Below are 27,121 nucleotides of genomic sequence, written 5' to 3'. Positions count from 1 at the left end.
GATAATGTTTACACAGGTGTGGCATTGACATGTTACAGGACTTCAACAGAAGGATGAAGAGTAATCCCCCAAGCTAATTGAAAATGCAATAGCCAGCATCTACTAGGGACTGACACAATGCTAACATTTCTCTTTTACCAATGGCAAGTGGATGAGAAGATATTTATCATGCAGCAGTCCTGCCACATGAGAGTTGGAAGTTTATAGATCTTAGTGACTGACTAGAAAGTAGACCGGTCCATTTTGCCTTTCTTCTGGAGAGCTCTAGTTAAGAATATTAATGGTAGAATGCAACAAATGTCAAATTGCTACACTACTCTCTTTGGTGTTCTTTCTAGGCAGTACAAATGAAAGCTATTAAAAAAAAAAAAAGGCCTAAAAGTGGCCTGAATTCAGAATAAAGGTCAGTTCTCCCATGAAAGCAAAAAATTCTGATACGCTAAAAAGGCTGGTAGCCATTAGGTTATTCGGGAGATAAAATTATCCTCAGAATTGGAAACTAGCAGGAAAAAAAAAGGAAAAATTGCTCTGAAAACATGCTTCTACCTGGGGAGGAAATGCAATCAAATTAAGATGTTGGGGAGTCTTATGCTTTTGAGAATTTCCTTCTTTCTTTTCCTGTAGTGATGCAATTGTGGATAATTCTTTGAATATTTCTCATATCTCTTCTCATTATCATTTCATATATATCTCATATTCTCATATCATTTCTCATATCATTTCTATATCTAAATTATCTACAGAAAGGTGGAGTATAGAGAGAGCAAAGAAAACCAGGAGTAGACAGAAGGAACAGCTAGAAGCTACAAATACGTTAAATGAATACCAGAAGAAGGTAATACTAGAAAGACAGAGGGGGAACAAGAACCTAGGGAGGAAGAACTACTCCTCCCTGCTTTCCTCTCCTCAAAAAAGCACATGTGGGAGGTTAGCAAGAAATCTGTCTTTGTTTTGCACTGGTCATATTGAGATGAAACTATCTGCTTTCAAAAGCAGCTGAAGGAAAAGAGCATTCTGTGACAGAAGCTGCCAGACTGGTATGTCCCACAAACTACTACCCACTGCTGCTGTTTCACATAGGCACCAGTGACACTGCTGTTAGTAACCTGAAGAATATCAAGAGGGACTACAAGGAGTGGGAGCAGCAGTGAATATTAAAAAAAGATTGTATTTCTGTGGCTTGCATTCTAATAATGTGTGTCAGCCTACACCTACCAGTAAGCATTTAAAGTGGCTGAAAGGGTTTGCATCAGTCCCAATGCCAGTGCTAAATGCCTGCTTTTGTAAAAGCGAGAGAACAGATATTTTTTTAGATTATGAGAAAGTAAAATGTAATGGGCAGCATTCTAACATAAACCTGTTTTCTTTACTTTATTACAAAGTACTGAATGATAACAGCAATCAGAATGGAAAAGATAGCAAAAAGTGCAAGAATGACAGCAGCACACACTTGGTCACTCTGTGATCATTGTGTCCTTGTGGTTTGCACAGTGTCCTTTTTGGTGCTTGTTGATGATTCAGTCCTCTGAGAGATGAATAGCACTGGTGAGCTGTAGGGGCCTATCAGGTCCTGGCACTATCTTGGCACTGGCGAATGGCACATACATGAAAACAATATTCATAGTTCAGCTGGAGGCCTGGGTATTGGAATGATACTTCAAGGCAGCTGGAACAGATTTGGGAGTGAAGAACACGGGAGCACAGGTAATCTTCTCATCAGTGCTCCTGGTTAGGGGAATGGGAAGGGAAAGGCCTGATAGAATTAAAAAAAATCAATGGTTAAATGGTTAAGGGGGTGGTGTCACGAACAGGGATTTGGCTACTTATATCATGGAGCCAGTTTTGAGAAATCTGGTCTTCTGGGGTAGGATGGGGTTTATCTCTCAGTGAAGGAGAAAATCATCTTTGGCAACAAGCTTTCCAATTGAATCAGGAGGGCTTTAAGCTAGACTTGCTAGGGGGAGGATAATCAAACCATCCCACTTTGAGCCTGGTGATGGTAATGGTTGCCCTGGACCTGGAGTTGGATCACAGGTCAGTACCTAAGGTGCAGGATAAGGGAACTCCAACTGATAAATCAGCCTCAATGGTAGCCCAACTCAAATGCCAGTATATTAACGCATGGAGCATGGGGAACAAGCAAGAAGAGTTATGGGCAGGACTGTGCTGCCATTGGCATCACTCTCGTAACTGGAAAGTAAGAATTGATGGTATAAACTCTTTAGGAAAGACAGGCAGGGTAGAAGGAAAGAGGGTGTTGCCCTCTACATCAACAACCAGCTGGAGTTCATAGAGCTCCACCTGGGGATAGATGATAAGCTGACTGAGAGCTTATGGGTTAGGGTTAAAGGGAAGGCAGGGGAAAAAGACATTGTAGTGGGAGACTGCTACAGGCTGCCTGATCAGGAAGACTGAGTGGATGAGGCCTTCTATGAACAGAAAGGACCAGCTTCATATTCACAAAACATGGTTCTCATGGGAGACTTCAACCACCCTGGTATCTGTTGGAAGGACAATACAGCAGGGCACCAGAAATCAAAGAGGTTCCTGGAATATGTTGATGATAACTTCCTCTTTCAAGTGGCACAGAAACCCACAAGAAAAGGTGCTGTGTTGGACTCTGTCCTCACCAATGATGAGGGGCTAGTGAGTAATGTGAAGCTAAAGGGCAGCCTTGGCTGTGGTGACCATGAAATTGTGGAGTTTGAAGATCCTTAGGGCATCTAAAAGGGTGCGCAACACAAAGGCTGGTCAGTCTCGCCTATGTCTCATCTGTGGCAAGATGATGGAAAAGATCCTCCTGAAAGCCCTAGTAAGGCTCATGGAAAATAAAGACAGGGTGATTGGAGGTAACCAACATTGCCCCAGTATTGCCCCAACCAAGGGCAAGTCATGTCTGATGTACTTGGTGGCCTTTTAAGCACCACAGATAAAGGAAGAAAAACTGATGTCATCTACCTGAACTTCTGCAAGCGTTTGACACTGTTCCGCATGACATCCTGGCTGCCAAGTTGGAGAAAAATTAATTTGATGGATGGACCACTCCACTCCATGGATAAGGAATTGGCTGGATGGTTGCACTCAGAAAGTTGTGATCAATGGCTCAATGTCCAAGTGGAGACTGGTGATGAGTGACCTTCCTTGGGGATCAGTGCTGGGACCAGTGTTATTTAATACCTTTGTAGGTGATATGGGCAGTGGGATCAACAACACCCTCAGTAAATTTGCAATGACACCAAGCTGAGTGGTGCAGTTGACATTCTAGAGGGAAGGGATGTCATCCAGAGAGACAGGCCCATGCCAACCTCATGGAGTTCAACAAGGCCAAGTGCAAGGACCTGGGTCAGGGCGATCCCAAGCACAGATACAGTCTGGGCAGAGAGTGGCTTGAGAGCAGCCCTGAGAAGGATTTGGGAGTGTCAGTTGATGAAAGATTCAATATGAGCTACAATGTGCTCCTGCAGTCCAGAAGGCCAACTGTATCCTGGGCTGCATTAAGAGAAGCATGACCAGCAGGTCAGTCTTAAAAGTAGAGAAAATTTCAATGGACTGATAAGGGAAAGATCAACTTTCTATGTTTATACCTGAAGGGAAATTGCCTTTGCAGAAAACCAAAGATTTTTTTGCAGCGCAGCTTCTGCAGGCAATATACCACTTAGATAATACAAAATTGTGTGTGTGTGTATGTATGTGTATATATAAATATATATGTATAGATATATATATAAAAAACTACTATATAATATATAATAAATACTAATATAATGATAATATAATAAATAATAAATATTATATATATATATATTTCACTTTGGCATTAGCAAAAATCTGCAGTGTTTGGCAAAACCATTTCACTAAAATCTAAACGCAAAAGAATAAACCTGCAAATACGTAAGAATCTGAAATAGGTTCATTGTTAATACCAGAATTATCTTCATCTTTACGGATCTTTAACTTTACAAGGTCCTCACAGTGCTGAAGGATCTGAACAGCATCTTCCATTGAGCAATTGTCGAGTCGGATGTTATCTATTGCAAGCAGCTTATCACCCAGTTCTAATGTCCCGGTCCTGTGAACAAGTAAATAAGATTACATGAAATGCTAGTAATATTAAAATATTTTAGAAAGTATAAACACTAATAAAGAAACAGTATATATATATATTTTTTAACAATTATTTCTTAACACGCTGGACGTTTCACATGTAACTGCTGTGCACTAAATAAAAGCAGAAGGTTTCTACAGGTTTCCTCTGTTTGAGTCTAGCTGGCTATGCAGTGGAAACAGATTTTTACTGGATATCCTACCTGTGAGCAACACTTCCTTTCTTGATATCAGAAATAACTAGAGGGTCCCCTGGTTTTCTACTGGATGGAGCTGTAATAAAGAATAGATACAAGCATCTGTTGTTATTTTTATAAATGCACACAGGCTAAAATTATATCTTGAAATCAATATTTCCTACACATTATTTATCTGCATTGTATTTCTCCCCTTCCTCTATTCTATAGATAGATTAATACAAATGACAGCAGCATATCACCAAGACTGCAAAGTCTACTTTTTAAAAACTAGAAAATTCCAGAACTAAGGTGACTAGTGCAAAGAGAATTTAATCAGGTATGTCTGAATTCTGGATTAGGCCAGGACACAACCATGTGAAGATACCACGGCACAGCTACATGATACCTCATAAAGTAGCTCCAACGTACAAGGGAAGATTGGTGTCAGCAGATCCCAAGCAGAGCTGTTCTGGCAAAATTTCTAGATTGGGCCATACCACATTCTTTACGTCTGCTCTTATCTCATTCAGTGTTTACAGCAGAGGCATGAAGATAGTGCTGCCTGGATGAGAAAGGAGCTATCTGCTTTTCAGTGAATCAGATACTGTGGATAACTGCCACACTTAGGCTGTGCTGACACAGTCACCACATCTACATAGATATAGCTGACACCATGTGGATGCTTGCTTCACGATGACTCATTGCTTCTTCTGAAATAGATGTGTCCCTTTTGTTGAGTAACATTTCTCCTCTGTGCTGCTGCTGAGCATTAAGCATTGCACACTTCTGCCCACTTTGGACAGTGCAATGAACCACTGCAACTCCAGTAATATTCAAGTTAATACCTCACCTCTTTTTAGAAGTGTCTGATGTTATTCTCTATTTGCTGACTGTCCATCATCATTAAAATGATGCTCTGCTCTACAATGCCAGTCACTGCCGTTCTTTAACTACTTGCGCAAAAGCATTTGCCAGGTTTCCCTTGGCAAGTTCTGCAGGCCGTTCACAGTGCAGCTTAGCAATTTCATTTGACTTTTGGATCTCTGGGTTAGCTACCCCAGAGGAAGAAAAGAACAGTGACTGACTGCATCCAGAGGACTGATTCTTGGCTCACAGCTTCAGTGAGTGCATTGCTTTGGACAGCTGATGGGATGCAAGCAGTGGGATCAGAAATTGAGAACTGGTGAAAGACGTGTTCTTAGAGAACGGTGTGTCACCTGTCAGGATGCACACCACCTAGAGCTGCTGAGGTGAGAAAAGAGTCCACAGCCCGACTCATGATTCTTCTCTTTGGTAGAAAACAACAGATCCACTTCTACAGCAATCATGAGGTGTATTAATAAAGACATTTCCAACACAGTGCTCTAACAGATCTTGTTAGAGTTGGCTGCCCTGGCTGAGAAAGCCTCTGAACGTCCACAAGAATTGTTTAAATACTGGTGATGTGCCACATTTCATATGTAGCATCTTGAAAGTGCAGAAGACAGAAGTCTGAAAAATTTCAAGATCTTTTAGAAACTTCTCTAAAACAGCAGGCTTTCAGGAAAGTGCATATGTTCCAATTTGAGAACAGCAGTTAACTTTTTGCAAGATATCTGACTTTCATAGCTTCTTTCTCACACTTGCATGCCAGAGGTCAAATATGTCTTATATGTCAGTTCTATGATTTACTTGAATACCTTGGGAAAGCCTCCCAGTGGTGTCTCCCAGTTGGTGATTCTGGTTGGTTAAAATTCTGAAATATCTCTTTAGTAAACTTTTTTTTTAATACAATGTTTTACCTTCTGTGTTGTTTCATAAATCTCTGAGGTCACGTGCAAGTACAATGCTTGTTCTTTGAGATTTGTGTGTTGAGACACTTTTTATTGAACTGATTTAAAAAATTATCAGTACTAAAGAAAACAGTCCTTTATTGTTCCAAAAAGAGAGAAAGAAATCAAAAAAGGGCAGAGAGAACACTCAAAATGTGAATCCACAGAGTACATAGGGAGACAAAGGATGAGACGTTGTACACAAACTTACTAAAGTTTCAAACTGAAGCAGCCTGAACCAGCTGCATTTTGTCAGTTACCCTGTAGTATTGTCTGGTGGATGAAAGTCATTTTGCAGGAAGCAAACACAGCTTGGTGTGAAACGAATTCCCCTACGCTGACAAGCCCTTAATAAGCAGCTATATCGCACTTTGTAGGTTTGTTCTGGTAGTTCAATGTTCATGACAGACTTAGTACAAACTATTTAAGTTCTGTTGCACAGATAAGGTCTTCAGTTGCCTCCTTAACTTTTGTACTGCACATCACTGCTGCCTAAGACTGCTTCCCAAACACTAGCAAATAGACTGTCCCCTGCAAGAAGATTGAGTAGTGTTTTCCTCATTTTATAGATAAGGAAAAGAAGCACAACAAATTTTAAGTCAAAGTACGACCATTTTTCAGTGAGCAATTTGAGATATCCATGCCCTAATTTCTTACAATAGTTTGTATTATGTAACAGTTTCTATGTCCAAAGCCCAACTGCTGGCATTTTCAGCAACAGTTGTAACTGCCCAGCATTTTTTCAAGAGTGACTCCAGGTTCTCCAGTGTTTCTCCAGAAAATCAAGTAGTCACGTGTGGAAAAAGTCTTTTTTCTCCCTCTGTCTTTTTCGTTTTCCCTGTGAAGTGACTGGCATCACAGCACAGTTCTATCACAAGGAAAAGGAAAAAAATAATTTCTCAAGGGTAGCATAAAACTTTCTTGACCGTGAGATCACCTCCTTTTGCTTTTTGCTGTCTCCTCCTCATTCATTATGCAGCCTTCATCCCCTCTGCTATGCAACAGTTTCATTTCACCCCAGAGAGTGGAGAAGGAAGAACGAGAAAGCAATATTTGACCACTGAATTAAGAAAGGTATCCTCACAAATTAACACAAGATGTTTGAAGTGACACTATATGACCTTAAGCCTCTAGTTTTGTTTCATTTCAGAGTTATTTTTGATTTTAGAAAGCATTTAAAAACAATCACTATCAAACATCAAACACTATCAAACCTGTACTTGTAAAGACCAAAAGCAGGCATAAAAAAATTGAGATCCAAGTGCAGAATTACATGTGGAAGAGGACAGGATGGAAGAAGATAAACGTGCTGTTACTAGAAAACACTGCAAATTAGGAACCCTGTGGTCTAGTCCTGGGAAGGGCTCCAGTCCCTTGCATAGTTAGTCAGTCTGCTCACAGTCCACATCAAATCCATTTTACTCTTTCTTTCCTTGCCCATGTCAGAGAACGAGAAGCCTCATGCATGAATATGCATCTATCTTCCTGACATTACTTTCTTTCCCCTGCTTAACAGCTCCTTGTCACATCTGCTTCTTTTCACTCACCTTACTGCTCACCCACATCCAGCCCTCTTGTTAAAGTCCCAGCATCCCCATCCCATTATCACACCTCAATCTCTTCCCTCGTCTCTTGTCTCCCTGTTACGGCTCTTCTCAGTTTCTTTCCTTGTCCACCGAAGATCTCACCTTTTCTCCTCTGATCCAGTTCTTAGTCTACTTACTGTTGAACTCCTGTGGAGATCTTACAAAATTTGTGTGATGAACTACAAGAGGACTGAAGAGTGCATAAAGTTGTAAATTCATCACTGCAGCTAGAATTTTGATCTTCAGCAATTTCTCTCTTTATAAATGATTCTGTGATCCCACTTCTCAGTCACAGGCCTCTATTCTACTTGTATTGGTAAAGACACACTCAACTTGCCTATTTGTAATTCCTACTTAGATGTAAGTTCAGTGAAACATCATCAGTTTTGTAGATCAGTTTTGTAGTTCCATTATGTCAAAAATTAAAACCTCTTTCTTATTTCACTGTTAAATAAAAGAATATTGTGACTTAAACACAGACTTCGAGTGGCTATTCACCCAGCCAAAATCCCCATAACAGGCACAACCTATCTTCAAGTTTAGCAGTTCTATTAAACTCGAAACAAAAAACATCTTGTCTTGGGACAAAAAATATTTTTTATACAAAGCCACTTACCCACAAGCCTGGTTAAGTGGAATGGAGTGGAGTAGAATGGCTTGGCTTGGCATGGCAGAGCACAGAATAGAATAGTTCAGCTGGAAGGGACTTTAAAAGATCACCAAGTCCAATTGCCTGAGCAAAAGTTATTTAGGCCATTATCCAAATGGCTCTCAAACACTGACAGGCAAGGGGCAGCAACCACTTCACTGGGAAACCTGTTCCAGTGTGTGACCACTGTCACTGTAAATAAATTTTCCCTACTATTCACTCTGAATGTCCCCTGGTACAGTTCTGTGCCGTTCTCTTGTGCACATACCTAATTCATCTAATTCTACCGACATTTTAAAATTCATTTTACTTTAATGAGTTACATATATACTACACATGAAGGAATAGGTCAAGCCTTAGGTCTAGCAAACGTATGGCCTCTTTAAATGTTGGAGAGGATACAAATCTGTTACAAGATCATATTTCATCTGAGACATGGAACTGCTAACCATCTCATTCTAGGAAAAGAAAAAAGAAGTTTTTTACCAAAACAAGCATGAGCTTATAGCTATCCACAAATCTATAAGGATCTACTGTCTGCATATTATTCCATCACTGTGGTCTTAAAGGCAAGCGCTGTCACTTACAGCTGATGGTGATGCCAAGTTCCACGTTATGCTTCTTTGGTAGTTTTACATGAAATGTTCCACTGCTTGGTATAACTGATTCTGTTTAAAAAAAAAAGATACAAAAAACAACTTCAAATGTTACATAATTTATAAGACACAGCAATTCTCATTTCATGGAATGACACATGTAAGTTAATGAAATCACATCAGCATTACGAGTCAGCAGGAAATATGGGTGCTGAAGTGAAGAAAGTAGGACATACAAAGTATGATTTATACCTCTATTGGTAATTTCACAGTAACTCAATTTATTTTCCTAAGGTTTAACTGAATTCATGGAGATTGCACAGACCAGCAGTCAGCTGAGACTGCATGATTTTAGCTGGTATGCAATTTTTGTGAGTGTGCATGAAAATTTTAGGACTGGCAGACAGATTTTAATTAGAAGGAAAGGAGATCAAGTCTTAAGAATTTCAATTCTTTGTTGCTGTAGGTCTAATATATTTTTAACTGTTTGCTAAGGCAACTGCCATGGATTTTATATCCACTGGGAAGAAAGAGATGAAAACATCACTAATGAAGAATCATCTGAAGATGACAGAGCCAAAAAAAAGCCCCACACAGCACTGCATTTGAACTCTGACTTTCTGCATTACTGCTTCTAAAAGTCTGGGCCCTTGCTTGAAAAGGAGGTAATTAAAATTACAGCTATGTAGGTATGTAAACATATGGGTTGCAAGAGAGTCTAATCATCAGTCTGTTATGGAGCAAATGGGAAGAACACAAGTCTGGGAACTGAAACACAAACCTTACAGTCCCTGTGACTTCAGGTATACTTAGATGTCATTTTTTTTGTTATTTTGTTTTCTTACTTTTTAGTATTCCAATTCCTATATATACAGAAGCACATGTTGTATTTGGCCTTTTTTTTTTTATAGTATACTAAATATACATATACTGAAAAATCACAAGAATTGCAGTAAGGACATTTAGCCTGCTTTTAGCATCATGACTTACAGTATCATTAACAATAACTATACTATGGAAAATACAGCACATCCAACAAGACTTCTAAGGAGCTACTGTCAGACGAGCACATAAGTCTTAAAGTTTTTACTATTTACATAGTGGGATAATGCACATGGATTAAGTGTGCTTGCTTGATTTACACAATTTGTGGTTACACAGGCATATTGTGTGCTTAAACACATTACAGAAAAAGGAAAGACAGAAGTAATAATAAAGGTTCACCAGTAGTATTAACAAGGACTTTTCTAGCTTTTACTAATGCAATTTCTACAGTTTTAATTAGATTGTTGATTTAAGATAGTGTTAAGTGAAACTCTTCAGGACTTTCTGCTTACCCATCCTATTATAATACTAGTAACACATTGTCTAGCAACACATTTCATTAGCTGGCCTGTCTTGGCAAACCAGAATATTTCTACCTCAGGGCAGAAATATATCTGGAAATAACTCAGAGAAAAGACTGTCATCAGATCTTTCTAAGGACTTGTCATTTCTATTTGTGTTCTGAAGTATGTTGCAGGGCTACGTGGAATGAGAAAGCTGCACAAAAAGACATGTTTCAAATAGGTCACTTGAAAACTCAGTGGTGTGTTTGAGAAGAAAGTCCCCATCTTTGATACCTAACACTTGCAATATACTTGAGATTTATTCCCATGCTTTTCTTGCAAGACAGAATAACAGTACATTCATACCTGCAACATCAAATTCTATTTCCAAAGTGACCTTGTTGGTGATGGAGGAGTCTCTGAGCAGTTGATTGGCCTCATCAAAAGTGCTGTCTTCTGTTGGGATACCGTTTATTGCCACTATTCTGTCTCCAATTTGCAGGACCCCACATCTTGGTACACAATGACACAAAACAATCATCAGATGTGCGTGTTACCAGAACCAGAAATAGCAGACACACTCAGCCTAATCTTAAAGAAGAGGTGGCAGAGCAGCACCGCAGTCTGCCCAGGCACTGGGAGATACCAGCTGCCACTGCCCTTCTGCATCATGACACTATCAGTACCACCAACATGGGCTGTGCTTCTCAGGTGTCAGGGCCAGGAGGACGAGCACAGCTTGGTGCCTCCACTCTACCCATGGACATCAGCTCAGGCTCCGCCTCTAGGCTGCACGTGTTGCAACTCTGCCATGGAGGCTCAGAGCTGCCTGTGCAACTCCAACTGTTCTGCATGATCTCGTGGAATGATTAACAACATACATAAAAATACAATTGAAATGTTGCAAGGAAATAATTACTAAGACAGAATTTTCTCAGATCTTGTTAGGCACCAAAACTTAACAGAATGGGATATGGCTTCTTGTTGCACGCTGAATTTTTTTATTTGTCTTTTAATATCTTTTTAGCTTTTGAATGAATACAGCTTCCAGTTTTCTGCTGGAGGGACTCCTCTGGATGATAAAAGCACTGGTGCTTGCCATTCTTCTTATGGCTGATCAAGCATGTGAAATATCACTATCAGAACAGACAGATTGTTACTTGTCGTTCTTCCATTGAGCAAAGCCTTGCAGTTTCTCACAAATTGAAAGCAACAAGCCCAAACCACCCCAAGGAATGCTCACCAAAATGCACTTAGCAGTCATCTAAAAGAACCTCACCTTTCTGCTGGACTGTCAGACTCGATATAGGAAATGAGAGGAGGAGAAGACAAGGTCTCAGTAGCAAACACGCTACCCTGGAGCTGTATCCCAAACCCTACTACAGGGTCAGCTGTCAGCACTACTTCTGTGGTTTCTGTGTGGACGACCTGCCCAGCCAAACCAACAGTGCTAGAGGCTAAAGACACTACAAAAGAGAGCAGACCAGGAGGAAAGACATTCAAACACAGCAGAAATTTCATTGCTCTTTGAAAAAAATTGATGTGTACAATAAATCTAGTCAACAAAATATCCCTTTTAAATTCAATTTAGGCTATGGTTTATACATGACATACAAACAGTTAGGAGTTAAAAAAGAACAGAAAACATCTGGTTATATGTTACAATACAAAAAGATAGTTTATGCACTGAGCAAAATACATTTGTTTGACATTCCCACCCAAAAACCTCATAACACCCCTGAACTCTGGTTGCATTAAGTTTGAGGCATGGATGAGCGGAGTTTCCACAGTCGCTAAGGGATTTGAAGGCACAACCCCAGCTGTTATTTAGGTTGATTCCCATGAGCTCTTTTGAACGTCTCACAGCAATGCAATGTTTTTAGCAACAAGGCACACACTCCAGTCTTGCCTACAAGAAAGGATTCCTTTTTCTTGTACGCTTTCTTGTACACATCAACTAATACATGTTTACTACATGTCAGCAATATGCCAGGCTAACTGGGTAATCTAAGCTGAACCAGCCTCTCTGTTTTAGCAGCACGTAACTCTAAAGAGATTGTAGGGGAAAAAAAAACTTCCATGGGATCTCACAAAAGGAACTGGGGAACGCTCCACTGAAAAACATGGGCATCTACTTCTGTATTTTCAAGATGCCTGTACTCCTTATTAGTCCTTTTCTCTATTCTCATTCTGAATAGGAAGTATTACAGAATAAATCCAAATAAAATTAACATCGAGATTCAATGCAATTATGTATGAAATAAAATTGTTTTTGTTTGTTTGTTTTGCCTCTTCCTAAAAAAGGTCTTGTTTGACTCACTGTTTCAATTCCTCCCGTGACAGAATACTGTCTTTTCAATTTGCCATACACAAAAAGTTACATTTTGTCCCATTCCTGCTCAGACAGGAACGTTACAGTGCTGTAATAACAATCATCAATGCTGAAGAAGATATTTAACCTTCTCATGTTATGAATTTATGCTATCACCTCTCTAACGTTCCTCAAGACCCACCGTTGCCTGTATTAGTTACCAAGCATTACATAAAAGCTTACATTTCTGCGTTTTTGTTTGGTTCTTTGTTTGTTTGTTTTTAAATGTTGTTTTTTTGTTTTGTTTTGTTTTGTTTTGTTTTTTAGGTATGGAAGAAAAATTGTCCTCATTTATACATTATAGATAAAACTAGCAGAACTATACAAAGATTACAGAGGTTCTGTGAATATTTATTTGGGACTGCAAGTAATGGACTTGCTCTGAAATAGTACCAAGTCTGACTAACGTGGAACAGTCAGCAATGATGACTCCAGAAGTTTCACTTGGCAAAATCTCATGAGTTTCAATCTTCTCCCAGCAAAGCTGCTTTCATTAATACAATTGACTCTGAAACCAACCGTCTTTTCCTTACTAAATTACTGTGAATTCTCACATTTCTTATATTATTTTTCCTTGGTAAGAATACTGCATTATTCTTTTTAGTCAATAGTTTTTCCTTTATCTATGCTAAGTAAGATACGCAAAAGAAAATAATAATCTATTCTTAGACATGGCCATTAGGTTTAGCATTTTCTGCATTTGAAAACTAAGTTTATCAAGTCCTCAACGCTGCAATGGCTAAGATATGACTAGAATAGATCAATTGAGAGTTAATAATAATAGGTTCCCTAACCCACCTTCCAGAAATATTGAAATTTAGGGCACTTAAGACCAGAAAGTTCCACTCTCCATGTCTTTAAGATTATACACAAATTCATTGTTAGCTGAATCTTTGTTTCCTCTCACTTGTGTGTCCATTTCTCCTCTGTAGTAGGCACATAGATAAAGCTAACTTTCTCGCTCTTTTTCTAGTGCTCTACCAGGAACTTAAAGATCTCATAACTTTTATTGAAACCTTCAGGACAGTTGTTCTAAATTAAATTGTGAAACTAAGTTAATTCCTGTGGGATTTAAAACTCACCCTGACAAATATTTTGGTGATGAGGACACTTGCAAGTGACCTTTAGGAACTCCTCCCTCTCCCAAAGAAAAAGTAATAAAAACAGCAGAGATGAAAATACTCTTTCCAAATCACATAACAAAAGCTATCTGCCAACTCTCTATAGAATGTCACAGATATCCAAAACCACAACTTAAAACTTACTGGAATTTGTAATTCAACAATGACTGCAGCAAGAAACACTGCCCTGTTTTTTTAATGCACGTGAAGCTTCAGTCACCAGGGAGCTGCCTTTGCCAGGAATCCCAGTTCATGGTGCATGAATGGGTAAGTGGCTACAGTGCAGCTGTCTGCTAGTGATACAGGGTGCATTTTAGCATACTTCTATTTGTATCTGATTCTTAGTGACAATTATATGGGCTGGTTTACTGTATCCATAGAATATGTAAATCATATTCTTGAATGTGAAGATTATGTACTTGTTACTTTTATTCCTGCAGCTGTAAGAGAAGCAAACATGTTATCAAAGGTAAGTAAGTATACAGTGTCCTACTCTGAACCTTGGAAAACAGAAATTGTTACTTGTTCCTCCTGCTAGCAGCTGGCTTAGAAGTGCTGAGAAGTATACATGCCTAGTAACTATCAAGTAAGTTGTTATAAATTTATGTCTGACTTTCAAGTATTATTACAAATACCTCAGGATTTAAATTTTAACCAAATAATAGTCTAAGCATTTTTACAATGAGTACCATTTAAAATCAAAAAAGCAGAGGAAGAATAAAGATGGGAAACAAGTGGCACAAATGAAGCACATGACAGCAGGGCATGCCTTCAATTTATACAGCCACATAGTTGAAAGATCTGCATAATTAATGCAATGACTGCAACTCCTGGCTATAAAAGTGCTGTAAGCCTTCTGTACCGTCATGCTTCATCATTATAAATTTTGGGATGATCACATTAATTTATGCAGCTTTTCCTAAATAATTGGCACTGTAAACTTTACAGCACTCTTCATCAATACATCCTTTTCTTCCCAAATGCCATCCAAAAGATTTATTCTTACCTTAAAAAAATCCTCGACTTTTTAACAACAACAACAAAAGGATCACTAAAATTAAGAGAACGTGCTGTTCCTTTTCTATGAAAAGGACAGCAGTCAGTGCTACCTGGCTTTCATGAGTCTCCCGCAAAGGGAGAGGAGTAACGTTTGCCAAGCCTTGTTGATAGGTGGTGGAAAGGTACAGGACCAGTCTTTCTCTGTCATGGTCACTTGTAGCACATTTAGTCCACTGAGCATCTCTTAAGCTGGTTGTTATTGCAGTCACAAGTACAGGCAAAAGTCTAGTAACAGCAGTAAGGAATTCCACGTAGGCTGAAAAGCAAGCTCAGACAGGGCAAGCAAGCCTGGGTGGCCAGCGAGTTCCTCTAAAGTTATCTCTGATTCAGGGTTGTTAAGGGAATCACTGCTTACAGTAAAGCACAGTCAGACTCTGCCCAGCCAGTGACAGGGCTAGTTCCACATATTTCTCAACGCTGCATATTCAGATCTCATGGTCAGGCAGATGCAGAATAAACCACTCCACAATAAAGCCTATTCTAAAATGTGCTAACTAGAGATTTGTTTAATCATTGCATACTCTCATCTCCAGAGACTTCTAACCTTAAGAACATCTGAGGTGGGCTACAGTGCTCATATGGCTGTCTCATTTTAATCTAATGTTATTGGCCTTCCTTTGAGCCTTTGCAGGGCAACAAATTGCAGGGTACTGAATGAAAAATATCTGAAAAATCCAACAACATAAGTAACAGCTGTCTCCAAGATGCATAATATTAAAATTACAGAAGGATTAACAGTCCCTTGTTGTAGGCAACTGTTACAATAGAGCACAGGCTAAGAACTGTATTTTGCATCCAGCATTATTTTATCATTCATATAAGTTAGGGTAAGTGAAAAACTACTGCTGTTTCTCATATGAGGACACGTAAGAGCTGGATTTCTACTGGTTTCTACTGACTACTCATAGAATGGATGGACATGCTATCTCCCCATGGCACCAAAGGATGCATTAGAAGCTATTATGTCAAAATGAGTTGTGATAAATGGCTGATCAGAATAAAATAAAAAATGCAAGTAAATGTAAAGTTATGCAAAAATATTTGCTTTACAAAAGAAATAAGAACAAGCAAACAACAAAAAAATGCAAGAATGCAAAACCTCAGTTCCTCTCTCAAACTCTTCCTCTCATTTCCATAGTGCCTGGGCTTGGTTGGAGACTGCTGTTCTGCTCTGATTTTGCTATGACCATGGGAAATCTTTAGTACAGAGCAGCAGCAGTGTAATGTGCAGTAGTTCAGTTTTTCCACAGTGGATCTGTGAACATTATTAGATGCATCAGATGATTACACAGCATTTTGCACTTCCTTGTTCTGAAGAAACTGAGCTGATGTTGATGCTGAAGGTCACAGGGTGACACATAAGCAAAAGGAGAGATGACTCGTACATGGAGCCTGGGAAACTGCGCATTTTTACAGCTGTGCTCTTGGCCCAGTGCATGCTTCCAATATACCAAGTGGAACAGACTGACATATATTCATTCTGGCTTGGGAAATCATTGACTCACGGGAAATTCATGCTTTGAATTTCAGAGAGTGGCCAGAGACAATTATTTAGTTTTCACTGTTATTTGTCACTCTTTCTCACAAAAATGATTGTACCTGATGTGGTGCAGACGATAACATCGGAACTACCAATAAGGTACAGTGGCAAGCTCTTCTCATTTTGTAATATGATAGCTGAACTTACCAGCAATCTCTTTTTGACTGTTCAGCTATGAATTTTATTCCCCAATGAAAATGGGAAGATTTGAAAAAGGAATTTGAAAGTCACTTCAGTAACAACATGACAAAGCATTGCAGGATTGACTGAGGGAAATATTGCTTTATGTATTCCAGATGAGATAGTTCAGCCATATGGCCTCTACTTATCACATTTTAGCTTTGGAAAAATATTTTTATGCTGTCTTTTCCCCACATCTAAAAGAAACACCAATTGTTCTCTTTTCTGCCTAACATAAATTAATTAAAGTACTTTGTACCTTTCTTCTGTATCTTCCCCCTCCTCCACCCATTATTGCACATTTTGAGCAGTTGCTGTTACCACCTACAGGAGCTTTTGAAGTCCTTCTTTTTCATCCTCCGCCTCATCATTGTCCCACGTGGGCTGGTGGAGTAGAGGCTGCGAGGTAAGGTCCCCATGTTCAGGGAACTCAGGCTGTATGCACTCATGGAGGTAGGAGAGAAGGATGAAGACACCAAAGCTGCTGTAAGAAATCAAACACTTGGCAAACAGCACTCAGCCTTCACAGAAGAGTGCGGCACATGCCTGTAACTCATCAATGAATCAAACAATGTGTATGATGCACAGCAATGGTTTGTGCACTTCTGATAACAAAAACATTAAACTGCATAGGTGACCCTGGGTAGAAGTACAGGTAGCATACAATGAAAATACCTGCTGAAAGCTAACAAAGATACTGTAGATACAGAAATTACATTCATAATACACATCTTTCTTCAGGAGAAGTATGTTAAATCAAAATTTTCAACACATATCCATGAATTGATGCAGACTACTAGATCTAGATATACTGATGTTAGAAATGTCTTTCTGTAGTAGGTAATTTCTGACAAAAGATTTGTAAGCTATGTTTTGCATGCAAATATTGCATTTTATATACACTACACAAACCTAATAGTCTACTCATAGAGCAGAAGAATGAGTTCATCGAGAATTGTCAAGCCTTTTCATGCCTACAATGGCTGTCTTGTTACAGAAAAGGCATAAAATGTCAGAAATAACCTTAGCATGGCTATGAAAAAGTGTAGCATCCATAAGACTGAGAAGATTTTAGTGCCTGAAATGAGAAAACTATGAGTAAAAGAAGTGGGAAAGGAGGAAGAAGAAGAGGAGAGACTACGTCAGCAGGAAAAGAAGTGGAACATTACGAAGGCTTTTTTGAGGAGACGTTTTCTGGAATTTCAATGCTGGCATCCTGCAATGGTCAGGGTGGTAGGTGTTATAATGGTGGTAGGTGAGAAGACTGCTGTGGCTGTTGGCACACGAATCCCAGGTATGTTGCCTGTTGCTTCTTTGAACCTTCACTGCCCACATGAAGGGATGATGGGAAATCAGAAAACAAAAGGACCAGAGAAGAGGGAAAGGTAACTGAATTACATAAACAAACAAAAAAAGTCCCCAAATGAAAATGAATTGAAAATAAAATAAATGAAATCATTAATAACCTGGTCTTGTCTTCTTACAGGAGATGCTATCTTGGGGAACAAAAATAACGTTTCCTCTAAGAATAAATACTTCTGATTGTTTTTGCTTTTTTTCTTGTATTCATTTTTAAAAAGATTAGTGTGGAATCAGTTTCTAATTTCCTTCTGGCTTTAGGAGCTAAGGTTGCAAATTTCTTTAGAAAATACTAAAGTATCGTCTGTGATCACTAACTGGAGATTAGTAAGTCTCTATATTCAGATACCATACTCACACTATGTGACAGTCATTTCAATTTACTGCACTGGCATTTTAATTTTGACAGCATATATTATTGGCAGTAGACTCTATGAACTCTATGCCACAAAGAAGTTCCTTGGCCCAGCAGCACAAAAATGCTATCCTGGAGCCTCATCAAAAAAGAAAACAAAAATCTAGAGCTCTTATTTATTATTTGGATGTGTAATTTTTTCTTTTAACTTAGTCTTTGAAACATTAAAATACGTTTTTCTGGATAAACAGGTTTTGATTGGACAGGGTTTGATTGCTGATTCTAAGTATGGAGAGTCCATACGCCAAAGATGAAGGCCAGTATTTACCAAGAGGACAGGAAGTATTTCAGCTGATGCGTCAAATATTAAAAGAAAATGACTGAAACTCTCCTTCATTAAATACAATCTGGTCATTACTCAACTCGATGTAGCTGTGTTCTTGCTGAACCACAGCGGAGCACTATGAGCTGCAAACTGCTCACTGAATTTTTGTCTTAAAAAAAAAAAAAAGAAAAAAAAGAGAGGTGCACCCATATGGAGAAATCTAAGCTATCACCTATGAGGCTGCAGGCACACAGCAACCCCATGACAGACTTTAGCAGTAGACTGCAGTCTGTCAGTTAAGGCTGGAGCCACTTTGTGTTCATCTCTTGCTCCATGACACAGTCAGGGGAAAATGGAAACTGCAGCAGCAAGCACCACACAGTGCCAGAAGGAAAGCTACAGTTTTGTTTCACTTCATACTGCAGGAGCAACGATTTGTTAACAATCAGAATATGTTAACCATTTGCTGACTGAAAAGCCAGGCCTGACACAGCACTGTAGAGTTTGAGGGAAAGGAGAGCACAGGGGCCCACTCCATCTTCGTGGCTTCATGGCTGGGGCTCCATGGGCCCTGGCATAACATGGCCTAGACCCAGGTCGGGGTGCCCTGCATCCCTCCCTGAGGGTATCCCCTGCTCCCACTGTCCTGGAGCTGCTCTGATACGTGCTTGAACCAAAGGAATGAATATCTTAATATTTATTTTCCTCAACAGTAACAAACGAGGTGAGGGTGTCCCTGCAGGAAGGTCTGTATGAGACACCTGTGGCATACACCAGCCAGCCTGCCTCTCTGAGTGCCTCACCCTCAAGGACTTCAGGAAATCTCACACGTCAAACAAGAAAAAATCCCAGAAACAGAGGCAGTAGCCTGACGAGGCACTGTGTATCTTACAGGCTTATCATATCTTCTCAAATGAAAATATCGCTCTGATTATGTATACAGGCATCGAGATTGATGGATTTAACTATGGTATAAAAATTAAAATCTGATAAGAACAACGTGGCCAGGTGGATTTTCATTATTTTCAAGTTGCTGTGAGCCTTGTTTAATTAAAAAGGCTGCTTCCAGCAGGAAGTCATCTGGTAGTCTTTGATTTTTTTTCATGTTTTATTTTCATACTGAGAATAGAGATAAAAATGTCCTACAAAGCAGTCAGGTACACAAATTCAGTTTGCTCAGCTTGTAGAAGGATAATCCCAGCTCAACAAACGTTCTGTAAAAGGAAATCCTATCTTGTGTAACAGTAGTAATTTACTAGTAATTTGAGCCATTCTAAACCAGGGTTGTATGCAGCCAACATAAAACTAATGGGGCGGCAAGAGAAATGAATATTAGCAGTACAGTGGAAAGGAAAAAAAAACACACAAAAAAATCTGATATTTTATAGTGCTCTCCATTTTATTTAAGGGCTAAAATTTCAATTTATTTTATATACTGACTTCCCTGCCCATTTAAAATTCCTAACATGTTCCCAGAAGTCCAATAACTGAGCTCAACAGATACAGCCTTAATGACTCAGCTTATCCCAGACACATAAAGGGAGCTTTTCAAATTCTGCAGCATCTAGGCCATACCACACCTGATGAAAGGTTGTTTCCAAAAGTATTCTTGCTTCCATAAACCATATTACCTTCTGAAATTGTTGTGATATTGGAGCAGCACCACCTGGTGAGGGGCTGGAAAGGGCTGTAAAAATTCTAGTTATGTCAGCTTACTTAAGAAAGCATTTTTATTACTGTAGGGAGATTTTTCCCCAAAAGATACACTTATGTCATCTTTGCAGACCCCCTTGATTTGATATTTTTAACAGTTTACACGTCTGGCAAGAGCACTGTTCTATCAAGCATCCTCATTAGTTGAAGACAACTAGCAGGTAAACAGCAACACTTTAAATTTTTGCTAAGAGGCAAAAGGCTTCAGGAAATACAGTCAGCTAAACAAATCTTTGGCCCTAGAACTCATCTTCCCTAAAGAGACCCTATTAAAATGTTTTTCTAATTAGCCCAAGTTTGAACGTGTGGTGTCTTTGCTATAAAAAAGGGAGGATCTGTTTGTAGCATACTGTCAAAAGTGAAAAGGAACTATATCACAAAATCTGTTCTCTGTATTCTGCAGTTTCACTCCCTGCTTCCTCACAGGAGCCTAACTGAAAAGGGGAAAGAGGTGCAGTTAACTAATGGAATAACGTGATATTGCAAGGGTTACTTTTTGTTCACCTTAGGACAAACTAAATCTCCTCAACACTAGCTCAATATCCAGCACTGACAAACTGACTAGAGCATTGTTTTTCCAGGGACAGCCTGGATAGTAGATAGATGTCCAACAATGTTTATCAACACTAAAATTTCTAGGCCTCAGGAATCTTGTGTTGGTCTAGAGGAGGCAGAGGCACAATATTAAAGGCTCAGAAATTGCTACCACTTACTCATGCTTTAACACAGGTACCTATTCTCTGTGTATTTGATAACTTTTGTTACTTCTTTGACATCAATTATTCTGATATTTTACCGTGAACTTATGAATACTGTGAATTATCCACTTTTTCAGGATTAGTTAGAAGACAAGACAGGTAGCTCCCATTTTCAAACTTCAAACACTAAGACATTCTATACATATCTGATTTGAAAATGGAAAGTTATTCTCTTTAAGTATGTTATGAAATAGGCAACATGGTGAAAAAGGGCTGGGATCTCGGGAACTGTTCCCAAACAAATCTTCTTCATAAGAACTGTCAATTCTCCCATGAAGTAATCTCAGAAGTATTTTTAAAAGATGATGGCAATAAATAATATTCCAACAGCAAGAGAAAATAATTATTTTTGAAGCATTTCAAGGGAGAACAAGTAAACTACTGAAGAGGTTATAACAAATTATGAATTCAGTATGCTGAAATCAATCAGTGCCCCTCCCTTCCTTCTCTAACTTGAAGAATCCTCTCAGAGAATCATCCACTGAAGCGCCTAGTTATCCGCTCAATGATTGCAACAATAGAGTCAACAGGTGCCTGTATGTACATTTACAAGTGTGCAGAACCATTTATCAGTAAAACATTTCCTTCTCTATCTGTAGGAACTCAGAAGATACATTAACACTGAGAAAACACAGAGCTGCTCAGAAACTGCAGAAGCATAACCTGGGGAGATGAAGCAACATCTACAGACACGATTGTGATCATAGCTTTCATGGCCATACAGCAAGTGCAGACAAAGTAAAAGACAGGAAAATAAAGTGGAATTTGGTGTTACAGATTCTCTTACCATGCTCTGGGCCTTTCAGTGCTAGCCGTGTCTGGTGGTGAGGAAGGATCTCAAGTTTCACATTATCCGCTGCATTAGCAAGAAACTGCGTTGCCTCTGCCAGCGTACAGTACTCCATGCTGGTGCCATCAATGGACAGAATATGGTCTCCTACGTGTAAAGCACCACATCTATACAAAAGGGGAAAAACTCAGTATGATCAGGCATGCTCTCTGCTGGGAAAATGAGTTTTACTGCCTTCAAACTGGTCATGACAACTATGAGCGTTTTCTTTCTTTTTCGAGAGAGATTTGTTTTGTAGGCACTGTCACTGGTGAGACTTAACATCTATTAGTACAAACCTTAAAAACAATTCAGTTAATACAGCATATGCCAAGACATCACTCACAGAACTGCAATGGGGTAGCTGACTACTAAAATATATGCAAATGGCGGCAGAATAAATGAGAAGAACTTAAGGAGACTCAAATAACTTGGTCACATATCCCTCACACAAGCACCCAGTTCATCATTTTTTGAGTTATAATTCAAACATTTATTAGTACAAAAGCTGTAAATGATGATGAAATTATGCAGTAGTCAAACAAATAATGAAACCAGGGCTAGCATGGTGACTTAAGGAGTTGGGTGGGGAGGGGACTATCTGCTAAATTTCGCTGCACTCAAGAGACTGGCTACTGGATGAGTTGAGAAATGCAAACACAGCAGTCAGCATCCCGACGTACCAGTCAAGTGGACAGCTCCTTTAATTGGTTACCCCCTGCGAAATGGGAAAAAACAGAGGGAGAAAATTAAAGCATCCTGCACCATTGAACTGGAGAACACCCCTGGATCAATGGCCGTCACTCTCAAAGTTTCTACTGTAGGGAAAAGCCCACAGAGGAGCTGTAGACTCACTGCTACAAGTGGGTGCTACCCAAAGCACCATTGTCAAAGAGGTGTTACAAGGTAGGGTGACTGGGAACATGCAGGAGGAATTTGCTGAAACGTAATATTTAGGGAATTTTTAGATAGAGGTATGTATATAGAAACATACAGTATATGTAAAAACACACGCACACACACACACGCACAGATAAATAACCCACAGCTCTGCTACAGTTCTAGATCACAAGGGAAAAAATACTTGCATTTTTTCCCCCTCAATTCTACGTACAATCTGAGCTAAACACAGTAGAATGGAGTTTAAATGAAGTTGAAAAATTACAGCAAAATAACTTTGAAATACAGAAACCAGTCTTCCTAATAGCTCAATTGTATTCTAAAATGTTAATAAGAAAATCCAGACAGAAGTTCGATTTCACTGTAACACAAGAATAAATCGTATATTCTAAAAGAACACTTCAAGGTTGCAAAGCCTCAAAATTTATTTCCCTTGACAGCTGTTCCATATTGTGAGCTTACTTTATGAATTCCAGTGGTGTATTTATTTCTTTAAAAATATTAATTTCTGCTGCAGCATTATATTTAAGTCAGAACAGACCTCTAAACTTCTGTATTGTACAGAGCAACCAACAGCCATGTATTACATTCGGACTCGCTTATATAATTGAAAACTCTGAACAAGCTAACGTAAATGGTGCCCTGGAACTCTTAAACTCTGCAGTATGGAATAATGATCTGACAAAGTGCTAATTTTAAGACCTAGCAACCCTGATAACATATGGCTCAGTCAAATTCATCAAAATAAGGACAAGTTTCTTCAAAACAAAACCAATCAAAGCAAAAATAGGAAAAAAAAGAAAAAAAGAATGCATGGATCTGCAATGTCAGCTCTATGTCACACTCACCTGTCTGCAATACTTGCAGATTTGATTTTGTCTATGACAATGACCTGTTTGTTGCAGCACATCGAAGTGGACAGTGCAACCCCAAGAGCAGCACCAGGAGTTTTGGCAACTTCAACAAGTAGTGGTCCAGACGCTGTTGAAACTGAATCTGTTAGAATTAGACAACAAAAATTCAGTACAATACCAATGTAGTCTTTATGCCAGTTTCATATTTTTTTTCCCTCCAAATAAAATTTCTGTTTATTCTATTTCTCTTATCAGACAATCTGACATACACAAAAAAATTCTGGAATGTCCCCAGTTTAGGCATCAAGAACTGTCATGGGATAAAGTAAGGGTGATGGAGCACTGGAACAGGTTGCCCAGAAAGACTGTGAAGTTGCCTTCTCTGGAGATGTTCAAGACCCAACTGGATGCCTACCCTTGCAACATAGTCTAGGAAGCCTGCTTTGGCAAGGGACATGGAACTAGATCATCTCTAAGGTCCCTTCCTAGAATTCTGTGAATCTGTGAAAGTACCACTTTCCAACAGGTCACCAATAAGTAGATGACCAAACAGTGAAAAAAGAAAGCAGAAAAAACAGGCAGCAACAGTCAAGACTAATGACTGCGTTGAAGAACTATGCTAAAGAGAGACAAGAGCTAGACAGAACAAAGGAAGAAGACAGCAGGCTGCTTTGTAAATATCAAAATAAGGCATTCAGTGATAAGGGTGAAGCGCATTCTGGAGACTGCCTGATAGTACTTACCAGCTGATACCCATCTATCAACAAATGACCTTAGTTACATACAGTAAGTGAAGGGGTCCTGTAAGGATGTAAAAAGACTGAGGCAAATCATAGAAGTAAATGGTATCAGAAGACCGAAGATACTTATGATCCGAATAAAAGAAAATGTACAAGTAGAGACATGCTGGAGTAAAGCTACCAAACGTTCTACTACACAACAGTAGATTTCATATACACAGGGTACTGGAGCCTGCTGTAAGAATGCAAGGAAAATATACACCTGTAACATCTCTCAGAAGCTGTAAAAAAGCTGCAGCTGGAGCATGCAAAAGTTAGGGATCAAGGTATTGCATGCAGTCTTGAACCTAAAAAAAGTAGTCCAAAAATGTCATTCTGTCACAGAAGACTGTGAAGCTGTATATTGTTGTACAAATTTAACAAGCTACATATGATGATACAAGAAACAAATTGACATCTTCAACAGTCATGTGAGGTGTTCTTCACAGCTAGAGAGTAATGTAGATAAACTGGACACAGACATGAAGAGAAAAACGTGCTTGGATGGAACATACAATACAAATAAAACATTGGTTAAGAATTATAAAACAGAGTTTTCTCCCACAACTTCAGACAATTTTTACAATCCTCATTTTTTTTCCAGTTAGAAACTTGAAAGCTAGAAAGAGAGACTCGGTGTTTTTCAAAGCACCCATTAATTCTGAGGTATTTACTTTTCAGCTTGTCTGGGACTGACAAAGGCTGAACTTCCACAGATACCATCAAAATAAGGCTCTCTATAAATCTGAACCAAACCTTAAATTATGATCCCAAAAGAGAGTCCACCCAGAAGCACTACTGTCTGGTTCTTCAGATACTAATAGATTTAGAGCTGGGTGAATGGCCCTCAGCTGCTACCTGTCTTCTTCCAGTAATTAAAGGAGGAACCCTTATGGCAATCAAACAGATGGCTTAGATGTTTTGTTTTAGTGCCTAAGTTGGGTAGGGTGCATACAGCCAAATAAGCATGTGCAGCAGAGCAGAATTTAAGAATTCCCAATTCCTGTGCTGAGGAAGAGTTTTTTTCTTCTTCAATATTTCAGCATTTTCTGAAACTACAAACAAGCTCATATTTACAAACATATGGGAAGAGGTCACTAAGCATGCTTGTCATGAGTACTGTGACAAAAGTCTGAACTCAGATGGATCCAGAAAATGATAAAGCTCAGGTTGTTACTGCTCATCACAGGTCTGTTCCATAGCAATTGCCTTGAGGAGAGGGAGGGAAGCTGTATATTCAAATATAATCTGTCAAGAATGAATAAATCTTTCAAGATGTCACTACAGAATTATTTGAGAAATGCACCATCAGCTTATGCCCCACCATTATTTCCCAGGTGCCTGTTAAAATGCACTGGGAAGGCAAACGAAGAACGACAGGATGAATAAATAAGATAACTACATTAGAGGAACCAGAAAAGAAGAAGTGGAGTGTGTCTAACTGTGGGTAATAAACACAAGGAAGAGAAATCAGAGGGCAATAATCAAGCACACATTCCCTGACAGAGAGGGATTAGTTCATCATGTTGAAGTAAAGCATAGCTATGAAAAATGAATGATACAGGTATAAATTATTCATGTGTAAGGATGTTTCAGTCATTAAGATATTTACGCCGTGACTGAAGCACTTACAGACTACGTTGATTTATTGGCTATGTAATTACATAAGATATACTGATGAATGTTTGCATGAAAAATGCTCCAGATTTCTGATTTTGTTAATAATTTTTCTCACCTTTGAGCACTGCATCTCAATCAGTACACAAGGCGTGATTAAAACCTCCCATAGGTAGCAGCATTGCCTTCTGCATGCTAATACATTTCTTCTGTTAGCAAGCAGGACATCTTTTTTATTTGCCACCTTTAATCACTGGCAGCGGGAGGTTCTTATGGGATATAAATATGCTATACGATATATAAAAAGTTTTGTATAAAATAAGTGTGACAACCTTTGCTCACCTCAAACAAAAATCACAAATTATTTTGAAGGTTAGAAATTTTTTTTAAAGCCTAATTTCCAGTGGATAGGAAGCACGCTTGGTCACTTTACATATATATGTTCATATACTCAGAAACGTATGCATCTACTAACACTTGTATAACCTCATGGCTTAATTGTTAAATCCAGTTCAACAGCTGGGGGATGCTGGAGGACAGAAAACCACTTTAGGACTCACGCAGTGGGGCAGGCCAAGAAGAGAGAGCTGTCTGTTTGAGGCAACAGAGAATCTACTTGGAAAACAGTGCTTACAAAATGCCCTAAAATAGGAAAAGGCTTCAGGGATAGCTTGCAATCAAAAATGACATAAAATCCACAGGAAATCAAACTCTCTATTCTATTATGACTTTTTCTTTTTTGTTTCATTTTTTTTTCCTTCTCCTACAAAGCCCTCTTGTACCTCAGTGTGGGAAGTACTGATGTACAGAGAGCGTGTTCTTGTAGGAACACTGAGTCCTGTTGCTACTGTCTGTGTTACGTGTTTCTCTAACTGAAAGGTTTCTTATGCCTTCTTACTTTTTTCAGAAGTCATTCCAAAATACCAATTTTTGGAGTGGCTTTAAAGAGACAGACAAGGAGGCAGTCTGACCTTAAAGAGCTAGCTGAACCAGTTGAACCACACATCTCTACAAGACTGCCATTGATCTTGCCTGGATGCTGCTGTATCTTCTAGTAATAACATGAGTGAGAAAAACTGGACGCCTTACTATCTCACACCAATTTCCT

At 39.0% G+C, this 27,121-nt stretch overlaps 1 protein-coding gene across 11 annotated transcripts in view; it reads right to left on the bottom strand.

Moving 5' to 3' along the window:
- GRIP1 (glutamate receptor interacting protein 1) overlaps positions 1–27,121 on the bottom strand; it is a gene marked incomplete at both ends in the record, with an annotated part of 306,122 nt that overhangs the window by 21,427 nt on the left and 257,574 nt on the right. For 5 of the 11 annotated variants that reach the window (XM_079548305.1, XM_079548301.1, XM_079548303.1 and 2 more), the window contains 8 exons: positions 3,924–4,069; positions 4,308–4,377; positions 8,917–8,997; positions 10,620–10,765; positions 11,533–11,719; positions 16,853–17,008; positions 21,822–21,991; positions 23,612–23,759. In XM_079548305.1, coding sequence (XP_079404431.1) covers positions 3,924–4,069; positions 4,308–4,377; positions 8,917–8,997; positions 10,620–10,765; positions 11,533–11,719; positions 16,853–17,008; positions 21,822–21,991; positions 23,612–23,759 — 1,104 coding nt within the window. Of the gene's footprint in view, positions 1–3,923; positions 4,070–4,307; positions 4,378–8,916; positions 8,998–10,619; positions 10,766–11,532; positions 11,720–16,852; positions 17,009–17,693; positions 17,850–21,821; positions 21,992–23,611; positions 23,760–27,121 lie in introns of all 11 variants that reach the window. The other 6 variants (XM_079548296.1, XM_079548299.1, XM_079548300.1 and 3 more) reach the window with 2 other exon arrangements.

This window comes from Tetrao urogallus (assembly GCF_951394365.1).
Source record: "Tetrao urogallus genome assembly, chromosome: 1".
Taxonomy (NCBI): domain Eukaryota; kingdom Metazoa; phylum Chordata; class Aves; order Galliformes; family Phasianidae; genus Tetrao; species Tetrao urogallus.
The sequence above is the reverse complement of the archived record's forward strand: the minus strand, read 5'-3'. Positions and strand labels throughout refer to the sequence as shown.